Here is a 15,993-nt window from a genome sequence, read left to right as displayed (position 1 = left end):
TCCACTATAGACCGCCCCACCCTCGCCCCATTTTTTCGTCCGCCCCTTTCCTCCTATAGTGGATTGTCTTATGCACATAGAGATGGAATCCCAGTCTCATATCTGTATATTCACCTCATAGTTTGACTTTTGTACCTATCTTTTTCACACCTGGTTTTTCAATTTAATTAACGTACTTACTCCTACTTTGGAGCCATGCAATTATATCCTCAATTAAATTCCTTTAAAAATGTCTTCTAGCTCACCTTTTACACTTTAGGAAGATACTATTAAATCCAAACTTTGCCAGCTTAATTTTTCAAGAATCGCTCTCCATTTATGAAAAATAGTTTTATTCACCAAAATTCATTTACTTTCATGTACTCCATAAAAACTTTTTCACTGTTACTACTAACACCAATTTCAACTTTTTTTTGTTATACTCCTATTAATCATTTCACAATTAAGTCTACCTTAGAGCATCTCCAATGGCGGACGTCCGGTCGGACATCCGGTCGGACGTCGCGACGGGCGACCCGGACGTCCGCCATTGTGGCGTTTAGGGTCGGATACGGACGTCCCGTGAGGACGTCGGGTGTCCTCGGACGTCCCTGCGAAGGGCGGGCGGACGTCCGCCACTGTGGCAAGGGTCGGACGTCCCGCTCGGATGTCCGAAATTTTTTTATTTTTTTAAACTCTATATATACGGCTCGTTGAACTTCATTTCATTTGCACCACTTGTTGTTAACAAGTTTCTCTCTTCTTTTACTACAAATTTCATTTCTACTTTTAATGGAGAACGATAGGAACTCCCCGGCCACGAGCGAGTTGCAGACTCCGGCGTTTCCCATCGACCTGGAGGGAAACGTCAGCGGAAATGCGACAGCGGTACCGGGAATGGGACAGATGGGTGGAATGGGTGGGATGATGTCCCCTTATATGTACAATTGGATGGGACAGATGAGTGGTATGAGTGGTATGATGCCCAGGGCAGCCGGGATGGGGGGCATGACCCCAAATATGATGATGCCGGGGATGGGGATGGAGGGCATGACCCCAAATATGATGGGACAGATGGGTGGGATGATGGCGGGGATGATGGCGGGGATGATGCCAGGGATGATGCATGTGGGAGGGGGTGGCAGGGGCCCTGAACCACTAGCGGACGATGTCTATCGGCCGGTTGTGGATACGCAGTCTATTGATACCACTTCCACTTATGTTCCGGATACTCAGTTCACCGGCATAGACACTTTCTCTTTTGAGGAGTTGGGGATATCTCCAGTCAGGCAGACGCCCGATGATATGAGCGGGGGCAGGGGGAAGGGACGTGGCAAGGGCAAGGGGAAAGCCCCAGGGTCTTCCTCACGAACGGTGGCAGAGGAGGAGGATGAGGAGGAGACGGGAAAGAGGACGATCTGGAGCCAGTGGGAAAACGCCGCGCTTGCGAAGGCTTGGGTTGCAATTTTCGAGGATCCCTATGTCGGTGCCAACCAGCATATTGACAGATTGTGGCATCGGATCGCTGAGCCTACCACACACACAAACCGGCTGGGGCGAAGCGTCTCCTTCCCGAACAGTGCCGGAAACAGTGGGAGCGGTTGAGGCCTAAGCTTAGTTGATTTGCTGGCCTCTACCAAAACAACCTCCGCCAGGCAAGCAGCGGTATGTCCGAGGAGGATGTCCGGAACCGTGCCTTTGCTCAGTACCCTGACAGAGCCTTGAAATTCAAACAATTCGACCAGTGGGAGGCCTTTCTCGTGGTGAAGGATTCCCCAAAGTTTTGTGAGGGAGTCGAATCGGGCTGGGCGAAGCGGACGAAGATCAACGCTTCCGGTGAATACAGCAGCAGTGCTGGTTCGCACGAGCTCCCGGAAGCCGACGAAGTGTCCCCGCTACCGCAATCAGACTCTCGCCGTCGTCGTCGCCCGGTTGGGCAAAAGGCTGCGCAACGGAGGGCTAGGGGAACCAGCAGCGGTAGCGGGTCGTTCGAGGTCGAATCGGAGGCCCCTGCTCCCCAAGAAGATATCGACCGCCTCGCCCGCGCGCAGTTAACGACAAGCTTGGTCCGGACCATGCATAGGTGGCATAGCACGACCGATCCGCTGTACAAGAGGATGCTGAAGGATGTCATCGATGGATGTCGGCGCGATTTGGGGATGCCCCCCATTGGAGATGATGGCGCCGAGATTAGCGGAGGGGACGACGGGGGCGGCACGGGCGACGGTGACGGCACGGGCGACGGGCGCGGCACGGGCGACGAGGACAGCGCAGAGTGAGCCGGGGATGTTGGATTATGTATTTTTCTTTTTTTGAATGACTATGTATTTTGCTTTTTTTCTAACTATGTTTTTTTATGTTTTATGAATATGTTTTATTGTGATTTTTTTTTATTGCGGGATGTCCTAGTGGGAAGGGCGGACATAGGAGGGGATGTCCTAGTGACGTGACAGTGGGATGGGAAGTCCTAGTGACGTGGCAGGGGGTGTTTTTGGGATGTCCTAGTGGATGTCCTAGTGGGATGTCCGCCCACTGGAGATGCTCTTATCTTCATTGATTATCCATTAACACTAATTTGAACTTTTCTTTTCTTATTTTATAATTGCAGTATGAAATATGGAATACTAATGTCTTCGTCCCATAATAAGAGTCACATTTTGTTATTTTAGTCCGTTTAATAAGAGTCATATTGCACTTTTTACCATCAATAGTAAGTATGTCCCACATTCCACTAACTCATTTCACGCACATTCTAATAAAATCAATAAAAAAATAGAAATCATATTCCACTAATTTTTTAAACTTTATATTTTTTATATTTATATGATTTTTACTATGAAAGGAAGTAGTAGCACGTACTATACTCTAGCATTAGTAAATTCGAGAAAAAAATAAATATAACAAAAGGAGAGTATTGAAAAAGCTTATTTTTATTCGCCATCTTTTCTCATTCTCCACCTTCTTTGACCCCTGTAATGAAAAGCCAATTAAATAATAGTACTCCTTTTACTCTCTGAAACTCTGTCACTGGCGGCATAACTCCTCCAACCCCCTCTCCCACCACCACCACCACCACCACCACCACCACCACCACCACCTCTCCCTCCGCCGCCGTTAAAGAACTAACCAATTCAACCCACATTACTCTCCCCAACAAAAAAATGCACCATTCCCACCTCCCACCCGCTGCCACCCTCACCTTCCTCCTCCTCCTTTCCTCCTCCGCCGCCACATCACTCCCCCACCGCCGCCCTCCTCCACCAGCCCCTCTTCCCCCTGGACCAGCCCTCCCCCATCTCCAACCCCCCCTTCCCCGCCCCCCTCCCCCGAACCCCAACTCCCCAAATACCCCTTCTCCTCCTCCCTCCCCCCTCCCGACCCCCCCAACCCCTTCTTCCCCTCCGATTCCCTCCCCCCTCCTCCCCCTACTTCCTCCTCTTCTCCCACTTCCTCCGCTTTCGCCACATTCCCCGCCAACATCTCCTCCCTCGTCCTCCCCTCCTCCCACCACCCTTCCCACAAGCCCCTCAAGCTCCTCATCTCCCTCATTCTCTCCCTCTCCCTCCTCTCCCTCCTCTCTCTCCTCCTCCTCCTCCTCCGCCTCCGCCCCTCCCCCTCCCCCTCCCCTCCACCCAAATCCGACAGCCTCCGCCTCTTCCCCCCCGACACCCCCCCCTCCGACTCCAAACCCCCTCCCCCCTCCCACCCCCTCCACACCCCCACCTCCTCCTCCTCCGAATTCCTCTACCTCGGCACCCTTTCCACCCCCCACAACCAGCCCAACCTCACCTACCACCGCCTCGGCTCCCCGGAACTCCACCCCCTCCCCCCTCTCCCCCGCCAGCTCTCCGGCCAAATCCCCCGGAAAATCAAGAAAACGATGAAGGACAACAAGAAGAAGAAGATGAATTTTTCTCCCCAAGAGACAACAACAAAGCCACCGAATTCAACAAAAGCAGAAGCCTCAACTCCCTCCCCTTCAACTCGCCGGCCTACTCCATCTCGCCGGAGCGCAGCCCCTCCGTCGCCGCCAACGCCGCCAGCCCACAATCAAAATCCCCGGAAAGCCTCGCCAGCTTCCCGGGCCCGCTCCGGCGATTCATCCCTCCGCCGCCGGCCCCGGCGTTCTCCCCGTTCTCGCCCTCCTCCACGGAGGAGGGCGGGACAACCACCCGAGACTGCTCCCCGCGCACCTCGAGCTTCTCGAGCGCCCCTCCCGCCCCACCTCCCCCTGCCCGGCCGTGGGACGCCGCGGCCGGCCCCCCGGAGCTCGTGGCCCCCACCAGGAAAGTGGTGGGAGCGGACAAGGGCAGTTTGGGTAATTCGGAGGAGATTTTGAAGCCGAAGTTGAAACCTCTGCATTGGGATAAAGTGAGAGCTGGTTCAGACAGAGCTATGGTTTGGGATCAGCTCAAATCTAGTTCATTTCAGTAAGCAAAACTTTACTATTTTTATCATAGAAATCACATGTTTTCATCGAATAAGTATATATGTAGCTAAATGTTAGTACTAGGAAATTACTGTACATTTATTTGGATATATGTTGTTGCGTGTTTACGAGTCCAAAGATGAGGCCGATTTGCGGGATTTAAATGTAACAGAGGGTGATATATATGTGATAGGTTGAACGAGGAGATGATCGAGACGCTGTTCATGGCGAATTCGAATGGAAACGGGAAAGACGGGGTTAGGCGCCAGTTGGTCGGGGAAGCCAGCCAAGAAAACCTCGTGCTTGATCCGAAGAAGTCTCAGAACATTGCTATACTGCTGAGAGCTCTGAATGTGACCGTTGATGAAGTTTGTGAAGCACTCGTTGAAGGTGAGTGTGTTTTTATATCTCCTGTGTTTGCTTTGTTGGAAGGAATGGGATCCGATTCTTGTTTGGAGCATGGTTTTGTGTGTGTCGAGATGTTTTTTTTATCGTGGTTTTTGGATTCTTGTGCTCTCGTGTTTGTTGTTGTGAATGCTTTGTGTCTCATACATTTGCTTTGTCGAAAGTATTGAGATTCATGTTTGGAGCATGGTTTTGTGTATGTCGAGATGTTTTTGATCGTTGTTTCGAAGCATTGGATTCTTGTGCTCTTGTGTTGGTTGGTGTTGCTTCTTGCTCGTTGTCATGCAGCGACTACAGCTAAGCTGTCTATTTAGCTGCCTCGTTTGCTTTTGTTTCTTGTGTTTCGATTGTTTCTTTGCTGGTTCATCTCTGTTCGCTGCTACTTCTGCTTCTTCTTGTGGTTTACTCTCTTCATTATGGTGATGTAAATATGCAACAATTAGAAAAATCATGTTTGTATAAATGTGAATAATGAGTGTTTAGCCAATCATTGTTCGTGTTTCTAAAGTTCTGGTCTCTCGTTGCTCGTTTGCCTCGATGAAACAGGAAACGCGGATGCACTGGGGAGCGAGCTACTTGAGAGTTTGTTAAGGATGGCGCCTACGAAAGAGGAAGAGCGCAAGCTAAAGGAATTCAGAGACGAATCGCCATTCAAACTTGGTACGGCTGAAGCGTTTCTCAAAGCAGTGCTTGGTATACCTTTTGCGTTTAAGAGGGTTGATGCAATGCTCTACATTGCCAACTTTGAGTCGGAAGTCGAACACCTCAAGAGGTCGTTCGACACGCTAGAGGTAAATCTACTCAACTCGGATTTTTTGCCCTAGACTTTTATAGCTATGTGTGTTTGCTGTTTAGATGTATGGTTGGTTAGGTCAAAGGCGAGTGTCGTTCGGATAGAAATCTGAACTTCTATACGAACGACATAAATGTGGTTTTTCGGTTTTGGTTCGGTTATGCTCGCCTTGTTGTATCTGCTATGGTGTGTTGATCTCGGTGCTTTTTCGTTTCTTGCATGCAGTTGGCATGTAAAGAACTCAAGAGCAGCAGAATGTTCCGGAAACTGCTAGAGGCCGTGCTCAAGACCGGGAACCGAATGAACGTCGGGACCAACAGGGGTGATGCCCATGCTTTCAAGCTCGACACGCTTCTTAAGCTCGTAGATGTGAAGGGCTCGGATGGCAAGACTACACTTCTTCACTTTGTCGTCCAAGAGATCATCAGGGCGGAAGGCGCACGCCTCTCCGGTGTCGACCAGAATCCGACCGCCCCGACGCCCACCCTCCAAGATGAAGTGGAGTACCGGAAGCTAGGTCTTCAAGTCGTCTCGGGATTGGGCGGAGAGCTCACGAACGTGAAGAAAGCCGCTGCCATGGACGCTGATGTGCTCAGCAACGACGTTGCAAGACTAGCCGCTGGGGTTTCGAAGATCACCGAGGTGCTCAAGCTGAACGAGGTGCTCCCGTCGAAGGAGAGCAGCCGGAGATTCGCCGACTGCATGAGTGAGTTCTCGAAGAACGTGGAGACGGAGATCGTGAACGTCCAAGCGCAAGAGGGCATAGCACTCTCGATGGTGAAGGGTTTGACCGAGTATTTCCACGGCGACTCGGCTAAGGAGGAAGCCCACCCGTTGCGGTTGTTCATGGTCGTCCGCGACTTCCTCTCGACTCTCGACCGAGTCTGCAAGGATGTTGGCAAGATCAACGAGCGCGCCATGATGAATTCGGGCCTGCCGATCCCGATGCCCGTGGCTCCCAGTCTCCCTCAAGTCTTCCCCACATTCGACGAGAGACCACAGAGTAGCTCCTCCGACGGTGAGGATTTTTCGTCGGAGTAGCGCCCAGGCCTACCGCGGGTGAAACGACAACGTCTTCGGCAATTCCTCCGTGTATTTTGTTGGATGCAGCATCGAATTAAGTTTTTTGAACAGAATTGTGTGATGCAGAAATCAAGTGTTTCTCCTCTTTGAGTGATGGAGAAATCTTGTATGGGGATTTGTCAATTGGTTTATATGTAATAATGTAACATATGCTAAGTGACTTTAAAATACTAGTAATCTTGTTGTTTTTATTAGATCAAACTCTCTTGCTAATGTGATGATGAATGTAAGTATGTGATTTATTTAGGATTTTTTTGCCATTACACTTCTCATTTTATTTATTAAAGTAGATTTTATGATTCATCAACTCTCTGTGTATACATCCAAACTTTAGGTTGGAAATATTCCAAATTTTTTTACGTAATACATTTATGAGAGAGCTAAGCAACTATATTATCACTATATAAGAGTAAATCATCTTCAAGTCTTCAACCATGCGAAGTAAAGACAGCTCTTCATGAAGGTGTATTGAAAGTGAAAGGGTAAAACGAAGGCAGCGACGGCGTCTTGATATTTTTTGGCGTCGCGTCTTAGGCCAGCATGGATTTGAAAGCAGTAGAGCCATGTAAAATGCATAGGTAGAATTAGCTGGGTTTAGTGTAGCACCCTCAACGACAAACTGTTAAGTTGAGATGAGCTCATCAAAATATAACAAATTCTGCAAACGTATATAATTTCATAACATTTGAAAGTTTTTTTGCATCATGCAGCAATAGGGAACTTGGATATCACAAGCATATACAGAAAGCCAGCACTAGAAACAATGATGTCTGCACGGAAACAAACACAACATGAACCAAAATCAGCAGTTTCAATACATGTTTTAGATTAAAATCTCTTGAAATGTTAACTTCTTGGATGCCTCGATATGAAATAGACAGCAATTGATAAAATAATATAAGCATAAAGAATGGTGATAATGTCACTAACCTCCACTTTATATGGACTAGGATAAACTTTCCTTGGGATCAAGGTCCTTCATCGATTTGAGGACATAATCATCTCCACTTGGCATCGAAGAAGTTGAAGAATCGGCTGAGAATCCCTTTTCACGCATTTCTTCCATGAATGATCTTGCCTTGTCAACCTCATTTCGCTTTAGCAGACTCCCGATGATGACATTGTATGTAACTTGATTAGGTCCACAGCCATGATCCTCCATCTCCACCAGCAAACGTTTTACCTCCTCCAAGGACCCTTCTTGACAAAATGAACCAATGATCATATTATATATATGCACATTAGGTTGCAAACCTTTTGACGGGAGTTGATTGAAAAGATCTCTTGCAATGCCATGCTTTCCATTTTTGCATAATCCATTTATGACAACACCGTACGTGACTGTGTTAGGAGTAAATCCCTTATCCTCGATCATGCTCAACAACGAAAGAGCCTCATCAATCTCCCCATTCCTACACAGCCCATCCAACAATATGGTATAAGTACGCAAGTTAGGCTGCACTAGCTGAGCTTCCATACCCTCAAAAAGTTTCCGGCCCTCGGTAAATTTATTCGAACTGAATAATCCGTGTATCATTGTATTATAAGTACGCGTATCACGAACCAAACCTTTACCGGGAATTTCAAGAAAAAGAAGCCAAGCTTCATCCACGCTTCTCTTCTTGCAGTATCCATTTAATAAGCTGTTGTAGATAACAATATTAGGGGTAAGTCCATTATCTTCAATGATGCGCACCAATGAAAGAGCCTCATCAATCTCCCCATTCCTACACAGCCCATCCATCAATATGGTATAAGTATGCAAGTCAGGACGCACTTGCTGATCTACCATATCCTTGAAAACTTTCCGACCCTCAGCAAATCTGTTCTTACTATATAATCCATGTATCATGGTATTATAAGTATGCTTATTATGCTCCAAACCTTTCCTGGGAATTTCACGAAAAAGAAGCCAAGCTTCATCCACGCTTCCCTTCTTGCAAAATCCATTTAATAAGCTGCTATAACTAACAATATTTGGCTTTAGGCCCATCCCTACCATGGAATCAAGTAACTGTTTTGCTCTATCAGTTTCACCTTTCATACAAAATCCATCAATAAGTGAACTATATGTGACCACAGTGGGACATATATTTTGCTTTGTCATAATTTCCAACACATTCTCGGCTTCTTCCATCTTTCCTTCTTTACATAATGCATCAATCAATATAGTATAAGTAATCACATCCAAAGTTATCTTAAAATTGGTCATTTCATTCAATAAGTTTCTAACATCGGTATGCCTACCATTGTCACACAGTCCCTTAATTACGGTACTATATGTGACAACATTAGGTAAAATACCTTTGCTGACCATCTCGGGTAGAAGTTTCAAAGCGTCATCCAGCTTTTCATCCTTGCATAACCCATCAATTAATGCGCTATAAGCCCAAACATCTGGTCTCAACCCACAACTTTCTAATCTACGAACCCAATCATAAGCTTCAACAACCTGTCCAGTTTTGCATAAACTATCTATCAAGTGCAGAATCATAACACCACTAGGCTCGCAAAATTTTTTATCCAGAACCTTTTGGAATAAGTTCACAGCTTCCCCCTCCTTACCCTCTAAAGACAATCCTTTAATGAGAGGGCTGATCGTCACAGCATCTGGTTCGTAACCGCTCTTAAAAAAGAAGGCCATTATAGCAAAACCAGAGTGCATATCTTTCAGGTGACAACAACAGTTAACCGCAATATTCATAGTGTAACAATTAACAGGGAAACCCATCTTAAGAATTTCATCGAACACATTCAGGGCAAAAGAATACTGCCTAATCTTCACACAAACACTCATAAGTCTGTTGTACATTCGAATAGAAGGCTTCGGCCGCATATTCTTCATTGTTACAAACAATTTAATAGCATCGTCTAAATCATTAACAGGAACTGAATCGATTCTGCTCGCCTTAGGTTGAAAAGCTTTGGAAGAGAAGAGAGAGAACAGAGGAGAGAGAATACCCGATTTATGCGAGCATAGATTGAGAAATCCTCTTCCATGAAAGAGACCGATTGCAGCTCTTCTGCTCATCTTCCTTAATCGGCGGTGAGATTGAAAGTGTAAAGAAAGTACTCTGTTGTTCGGCTAAATTGGAATCAATTGAAGTTTTATTGCAACCATTAAATTATATCAGTAAGTAAAATAATTTATTTTAAATACAAATAAACTTAATACTAAACATTTTAAACAATTGAGACTTTGCATAAGAATGATACTATAAACTATTCTCTCAATTGTTTCAGCAATGATATGACAAAGTCTCGATTATATTTTGTAGATAAAATAGTGTAAATGTAAATATTTTGAATAATTGAAATTTTTACAAAATAATACTATAATTTTTTTTCTCAATTATTTAACAAAATAAAATATTACTATTTTTTAATCAATTTAACAAAATATAAAAGAAAAAAAAACATCATGAGAATCTCGAATCCAAACTCAGTAAATGAAATCAAAGAAAAGAAAATTGCATCACGAAGAAAGTAAATCTACTCCAATTGTTTAAAGTGATTGAATAAAAGGTAGTGTATGAAATATAAAATTAAAGGCATCCTATTGTTACTTTAAAGTGTTCGAATAAAAGCATAAAGTAAAATAAAAATAAAAATGAAAGGTGAATAATTTAGCACTGGAACAGACACTTTACCATCAAAATATCTGAATACATTACTTATTACTAATACTATCTGGTTTTGTTTTAAGGTGGATCTGCCTGGCCATAGTAATTTTAAATTTAGGGAATAGTGATTAGGTTAATTTGATTCATAATTAGTTACTAATTCGGTCAACACACGCTTGACCTCGACCATTAAGTTTTGACCGGACTCTTAATTTCAGATCATAACTTATTGTTTGAGACCAAAAGAAAACATAGAGCTGTATCTCTAAGAAGTTTTTTTAGGTTTAGAACTTTATAATTTAAAGACCTCAAGTGCAGCAGCAGAATGTTCCAGAAAGGCCGTGCTCAAGACTGGGAAACGTCGGGACCAACAGGGGTGACGCTCGTAGATGTCATGAGCGAGTTCTCAAAACACATGGAGACAGAGATCATGAATGTCCAAGCTCAAGACGGCATAGCCCTCTCGATGGTAAAGGGTTTAACTGAGTATTTCCACGGAGACTCGGGTAAGGAGGAAGCTCACCCGTTGCAGTTGTTCATGTTGGTTATTTTAGTCTAATTGGATTAACTTGATTGATCAATATTATCATAATGAGACATCATATAAGTTTGGAAGTGCGGAGTGCACACTTATTTGAATTCATTATGATTAGACCGGGGTTCAGGGGCAACGCGCCCAAGTTGCAGGGTCCAAGGGGCGGCCCGGCAGCCCCTGGCTGGGGTCGAGCTGTCTAGAAAATTTTCCAGGTCAGCTTGGAAATTTTTTATTTCCATCAAAGTTGTTGTTAGGGGTGTGCATTCGGGTTTCGGTTCGGTTTTTTGCCAAAACCGAACCAAAACCGAATTTAGTTCAAAATCCAAACCGAACCGAACCCGAAAAACCGAAACTGAAAAACCGAAACCGAACTTAAAAAACCGAAAAAACCGAACAAAACCGAAAAACCCGAAAAAAAACCGAAAAACCTGAAAAAATAAATATAATATAAATATATATTTATATATGTGTATTTTATTTTATTTAATATATACTAATAGAATATTTATATATAATATAAAATTAATAATAAATATAATATATATTATATAGTAGAATATATTAAAAGAATATATATTATATATAATATAATATATTAAATTAATAGAATATATATAATTCGGTTTTTCGGTTTTTCGGTTTTTTTTCTTCGCCCGAACCGAACCGAACCGAAAAACCGATTTTATTTTTATTTTTAAAACCGAACCGAACCGAAAAACCGAACCGAATTTCAAAATTTCGGTTTGGTTCGGTTCGGATATTCGGTTTTCGGTTTTTTTGCTCACCCCTAGTTGCTGTTTAAAAAATTCATCCGGAAATATAATTTCTGATAGTCGAAGGACCGATTTGCAATTTTCGAAACTCCTTAAAAAACTGTTAAAAATCAGTTAAGAAATGAAGAGACGCAATGCTTCGTGAAGAGACGCGATGTTTCGTTTCAGGCCTCTTCTTATTGATATTTTTCGATTCAAAGTGTGATCGCAGAATCAACATACGAAACTTCAAAACCTGAATTGTATCCGATCAAATATTGGTAGAATCACCAAATTGATTTGATGAAAGTGTTATTCACGCCTTTCAGAATATCCAGTTGTTCACGATTCAGTAAATCTCCCTAACAGTTCATGGTCGTCCGTGACTTCCTCTGCAAGGACGATGGCAAGATCAACGAACGCGCCATGATGAACTTCCGATGCCTGCAGCTCCTAGCCTCCCTCAAGTCTTCCCTGCATTCGACGAGAGGCTTCGGAGTAGGTCCTCCGACAACGAGAGGCCGCAGAGTAGGATTTAGGATTTTTTTGCCATTACACGTTTCATTTTATTTTTATCAAAATAGTTAACATATTTCATTAAACTCTCTTTATTCATATTTGATTATATGACAACGATTAATATTTAAAAGTAAGACTTATATTATAATATTTTCCTGATTATATGACAACGATTAATATTTAAAAGTAAGACTTATATTATAATATTTTCCTGCCTATATATCTTCTGAATTTCAAACTTATGTTAATTCCAAATGAGACACATACAATGACTGATAACTATAACCTAACATACACTGACAGATAACTATAACCTACTCCCTCCGTTCTATAGTAATGAAGGCGTTTTTTTCGGCACAGAAATTAAGAAAAATTGTGTCAGGTGAATTAAGTAAATGAAGAATAAAGTAGAAAATGAAAAAGGTGAAGAAATTAAGAGAGAAAAAAGTAAGAGAGAGTAAAGTAGGTGAGGAAATATGTGTTGACTTTTACTAAAAAGGGAAATTACTTTATTATTATGAAACGTACTAAAATGGCAAAATGATTCTATCATGAGACCGAGGGGTACAACTTACGCCTAATCATATATTGAGATGGCTATTCATATAGTGCTTTAGTTCATCTTCTAATAGACCAGTCAGCTGCACTTTACTTATCTCCATTCTATATACCACAATCACAGCTAGTAATAAAATGGAAGAAAAATAATCAATCTAATTTTAAACCTCTATAAGTCAACAATTGAATAGTACGTCTGACCCAGAGCTATTGTCTATTATTCTTAAGAAATTGTAACAGATATATGACATTTTGACATTTGTACTTTTATAAGATTGAGTTCAAGAGAAAATTTGCCAAGAAAACTACTAGAATGATAACTATACATCCAAACATTAGGTTGCAAATACTCCAATTTTTTTGCATTATCCATTTATGAGAGAGCCAAACATAACTATTTTAAGTGTAACGCCCCTTAATCGATTCATGAAACCGAATAATTGATGCCACATTTTGATACGCTCAACCTCTTAGTAAAAATCTTCCATTAAACCCTGTAAACTTTTTTTTACTGAAATAGATAAATAGACACACTATTACATAATTAGCAACATGCTATAACAAAAACATTTCAATTATACGTATCAAGAATCCTCAACTAAACATGTCACGTATACCACTCTAACTTTAATTGTGACTTGACGTGTGCAGCTGCCCAACAAGCGAAATACCTGGCTACTTTACTCTGCAAAAGAGAGAAGAGGGTGAGCTTTAAAAGCTAGTAGTGCAAACAAATTATAGAAAACTCTAAAACTTTAATCTATATTGCCACATCACAAAGTAATAACTTTAGTAACTAGAGTGTCGTACAACATTTATTCCTACTATATCTCTCAATCTGATATCAACCAATATAAAAATTCCAATAGCATCCCCCAACAATTCTATCAACTCGTACAACAAGCTTAATCATATAAATTGAATTGTACTTTCAACGATAATATGTTACCTGTCAGATTCATCATCATATAACATATCATTTCTCTTGTCAACTTTATCACTTCCTTTCATTAATCAGTAGAGCATATGCCTTGAGTCATTCCTGACATATTGATAATTTCTTTAGCACATATATCATTCTCAAATATACAACACCTTAGCCCCCAAATAATTCTCTCAAATCAAACAAATAATATATACTTATTTTCAAAACACAAATTACTTTCAACAGCGATACGCCACCTATTAACCAAAATAATACATGTCGCAATTCTAGTGCAAATATTACATAATACTCTAACAACTTATCACTATATCGGTCAATCAAAACAATATACAACTTTGGGGATACGTATTCTTGCAGCGTGAAAGTGCAAGGGTTGCGTGAAAGCAACAATTGAGTCATGTTTATTTGTGATATTCTTGGCGGTCGAGTCTTAGGCCAGCATAGATTTGAAAGCACGAGCCATGCAAAATGCATAGGTAGCACCCTCAACAACAAAATATAACATGTTTTGCAAACAAATACCATAGTTTCATAATATTAGAATGTTGTTTTTACATCATGCAGCAATAAGGAACTCATATATCAGTATATCACAAGCATATAAAGAATCGAACTCAGCCTGAAGATCCGATACATAAACCTTGCGCTCTTAGACTGCGTTTACCTGCACTAGAAACAGCGATGTCTGCATGAAAACAAACCCAACATGAACCAAAAACAGCAGTATTGACAGAAGTTTTTGATTAAATCTATTGAAATATTAACTTCTTCAATGCCTCAAATGTGAAAAAGACAATAATTGATGCAGTATTATTATGCATATAGAATGGTGATAATGTCACTAACCTCCAATTGATATCGACTAGAATACAATTTCCCTGGCCTCAAGGTCCTTCATCAATTTGAGGAAATAATCATATCCACTTGGCATCGAAGAAGTTGCAGAATCGGCTGAGAATCCCTTTTCACGCATTTCTTCCATGAATGATCTTGCCTTGTCAACCTCATTTTGCTTTAGCAGACTCCCGATGATGACATTGTATGTTACATGATCAGGTCCACAGCCACGATCCTCCATCTCTACCAGCAAACGTTTTACCTCCTCCCAAGACCCTTCTTGACAAAATGAACCAATGACCATATTATATATGTGCACATCAGGTTGTACACCAATTAATGGAAGTTGATTGAAAAGATCTCTTGCCATGCGATGTTTTCCATTGTTGCATAATCCATTTATGACAACACCGTACGTGACTGTGTTAGGAGTGAATCCCTTATCCTCGATCATGCTCAACAACGAAAGAGCCTCATCAATCTCCCCATTCCTACACAGCCCATACAACAATATGGTATATGTATGCAAGTTAGGCTGCACTTGCTGAGCTTCCATATCCTTGAAAACTTTCCGACCCTCAGCAAATCTATTCTTACTATATAATCCATGTATCATGGTACTATAAGTACGCGTATTATGCTCCAAACCTTTACTGGGAATTTCATGATAAAGAAGCCAAGCTTCATCCACGCTTCCCTTCTTGCAATATCCATTCAATAAGCTGCTATAGCTACCAATATTAGGCTTTAAGCCCATCCCTACCATGGAATCAAGTAACTGTTTTGCTCTATCAGTTTCACCTTTCATACAAAATCCATCAAATATGTGAATTATATGTGACCACAGTGGGACATATATTTTGCTTCGTCATAGTTTCCAACACATTCTCAGCTTCTTCCATCTTTCCTTCTTTACATAATGCATCAATTAATATATTGAAAGTAATCACATCCAAAGATATCTTAAGATCGGTCATTTCATTCAATAAGTTTCTAACATCAGTATGCCTACCATTGTCACACAGTCCCTTATTTCATCGAACACATTAAGGGCAAAAGAATACTGCTCAATCTTTACACAAACACTCATAAGATTGTTGTACACTAGAATAGAAGGCTCAGGCAGCATACTCTTCATTTTTCCAAACAATTTAACAGCACCATCTAATTCTTTAACAGTACTGAAATCTATTGCGCGCGGCTTAGGTTGAAATCTATTCGTCCCAACCAAATTCAATCATGTTCGTTGCGGAAACTCCAAATATGTTAAAAAAAAATTTATATTAGTATATCATTTTCTTTATTATTTTTCTTAGTTCTCTCTTTCTTATCTTTACTACTTTACCACATCTCATATTTTATTTTAACTTTAATAACGAATTTAATAAGAGCACAGTTTCTTAATTATTATGTCTAACAAAAATGCTTCAACTTAATTAAGTCATGGGGAGTACTGCTAATATACACTCATTATTAAAACAAAATAATTCCAAAATACATTATTCTTTTGATCTCACTACTGATAAAATAATTA

The 15,993-nt window shown here is 41.6% G+C and overlaps 4 protein-coding genes across 5 annotated transcripts; 1 reads left to right on the top strand and 3 right to left on the bottom strand.

Annotated features, from left to right (window-relative positions):
- Positions 1-2,966: 2,966 nt before the first annotated feature.
- LOC121776991 (glycine-rich protein DOT1-like) lies at positions 2,967-3,528 on the bottom strand. Its single transcript, XM_042174123.1, has 2 exons — positions 3,217-3,528; positions 2,967-3,101 (listed from the first exon to the last, which is right to left on the bottom strand). The coding sequence occupies exons 1-2, from the start codon at positions 3,526-3,528 to the stop codon at positions 2,967-2,969; spliced, it is 447 nt and encodes a 148-aa protein (XP_042030057.1).
- Positions 3,529-3,699: 171 nt separating this feature from the next.
- LOC121776990 (formin-like protein 1) lies at positions 3,700-6,890 on the top strand (the record flags this gene model as incomplete). Its single annotated transcript, XM_042174122.1, has 4 exons — positions 3,700-4,409; positions 4,602-4,798; positions 5,360-5,604; positions 5,832-6,890. Coding segments are annotated over 4 exons (1,968 nt in total), but the record flags the coding sequence as incomplete, so codon positions are not given.
- Positions 6,891-6,966: 76 nt separating this feature from the next.
- On the bottom strand, positions 6,967-9,810 carry LOC121776342 (pentatricopeptide repeat-containing protein At1g63330-like). 2 transcript variants are annotated; one of them, XM_042173517.1, is made up of 2 exons: positions 7,620-9,810; positions 6,967-7,459 (listed from the first exon to the last, which is right to left on the bottom strand). In XM_042173517.1, the coding sequence occupies exon 1, from the start codon at positions 9,718-9,720 to the stop codon at positions 7,636-7,638; it is 2,085 nt and encodes a 694-aa protein (XP_042029451.1). In that variant the 5' UTR covers positions 9,721-9,810; the 3' UTR covers positions 6,967-7,459; positions 7,620-7,635. The 2 variants fall into 2 exon arrangements, with proteins under 2 accessions (XP_042029451.1, XP_042029452.1); XM_042173518.1 differs by having other exon boundaries at positions 6,967-7,308.
- Positions 9,811-14,083: 4,273 nt separating this feature from the next.
- Positions 14,084-15,597, bottom strand: LOC121776989 (pentatricopeptide repeat-containing protein At1g12300, mitochondrial-like). The gene is given in 4 exon segments (XM_042174121.1): positions 14,084-14,307; positions 14,469-15,285; positions 15,287-15,487; positions 15,544-15,597. Coding segments are annotated over 3 exon segments (1,056 nt in total). The 3' UTR covers positions 14,084-14,307; positions 14,469-14,484.
- Positions 15,598-15,993: the final 396 nt, after the last annotated feature.

The sequence above is a fragment of the Salvia splendens genome, chromosome 18, assembly GCF_004379255.2.
Source record: "Salvia splendens isolate huo1 chromosome 18, SspV2, whole genome shotgun sequence".
Lineage (NCBI taxonomy): Eukaryota > Viridiplantae > Streptophyta > Magnoliopsida > Lamiales > Lamiaceae > Salvia > Salvia splendens.
The sequence above is the reverse complement of the archived record's forward strand: the minus strand, read 5'-3'. Positions and strand labels throughout refer to the sequence as shown.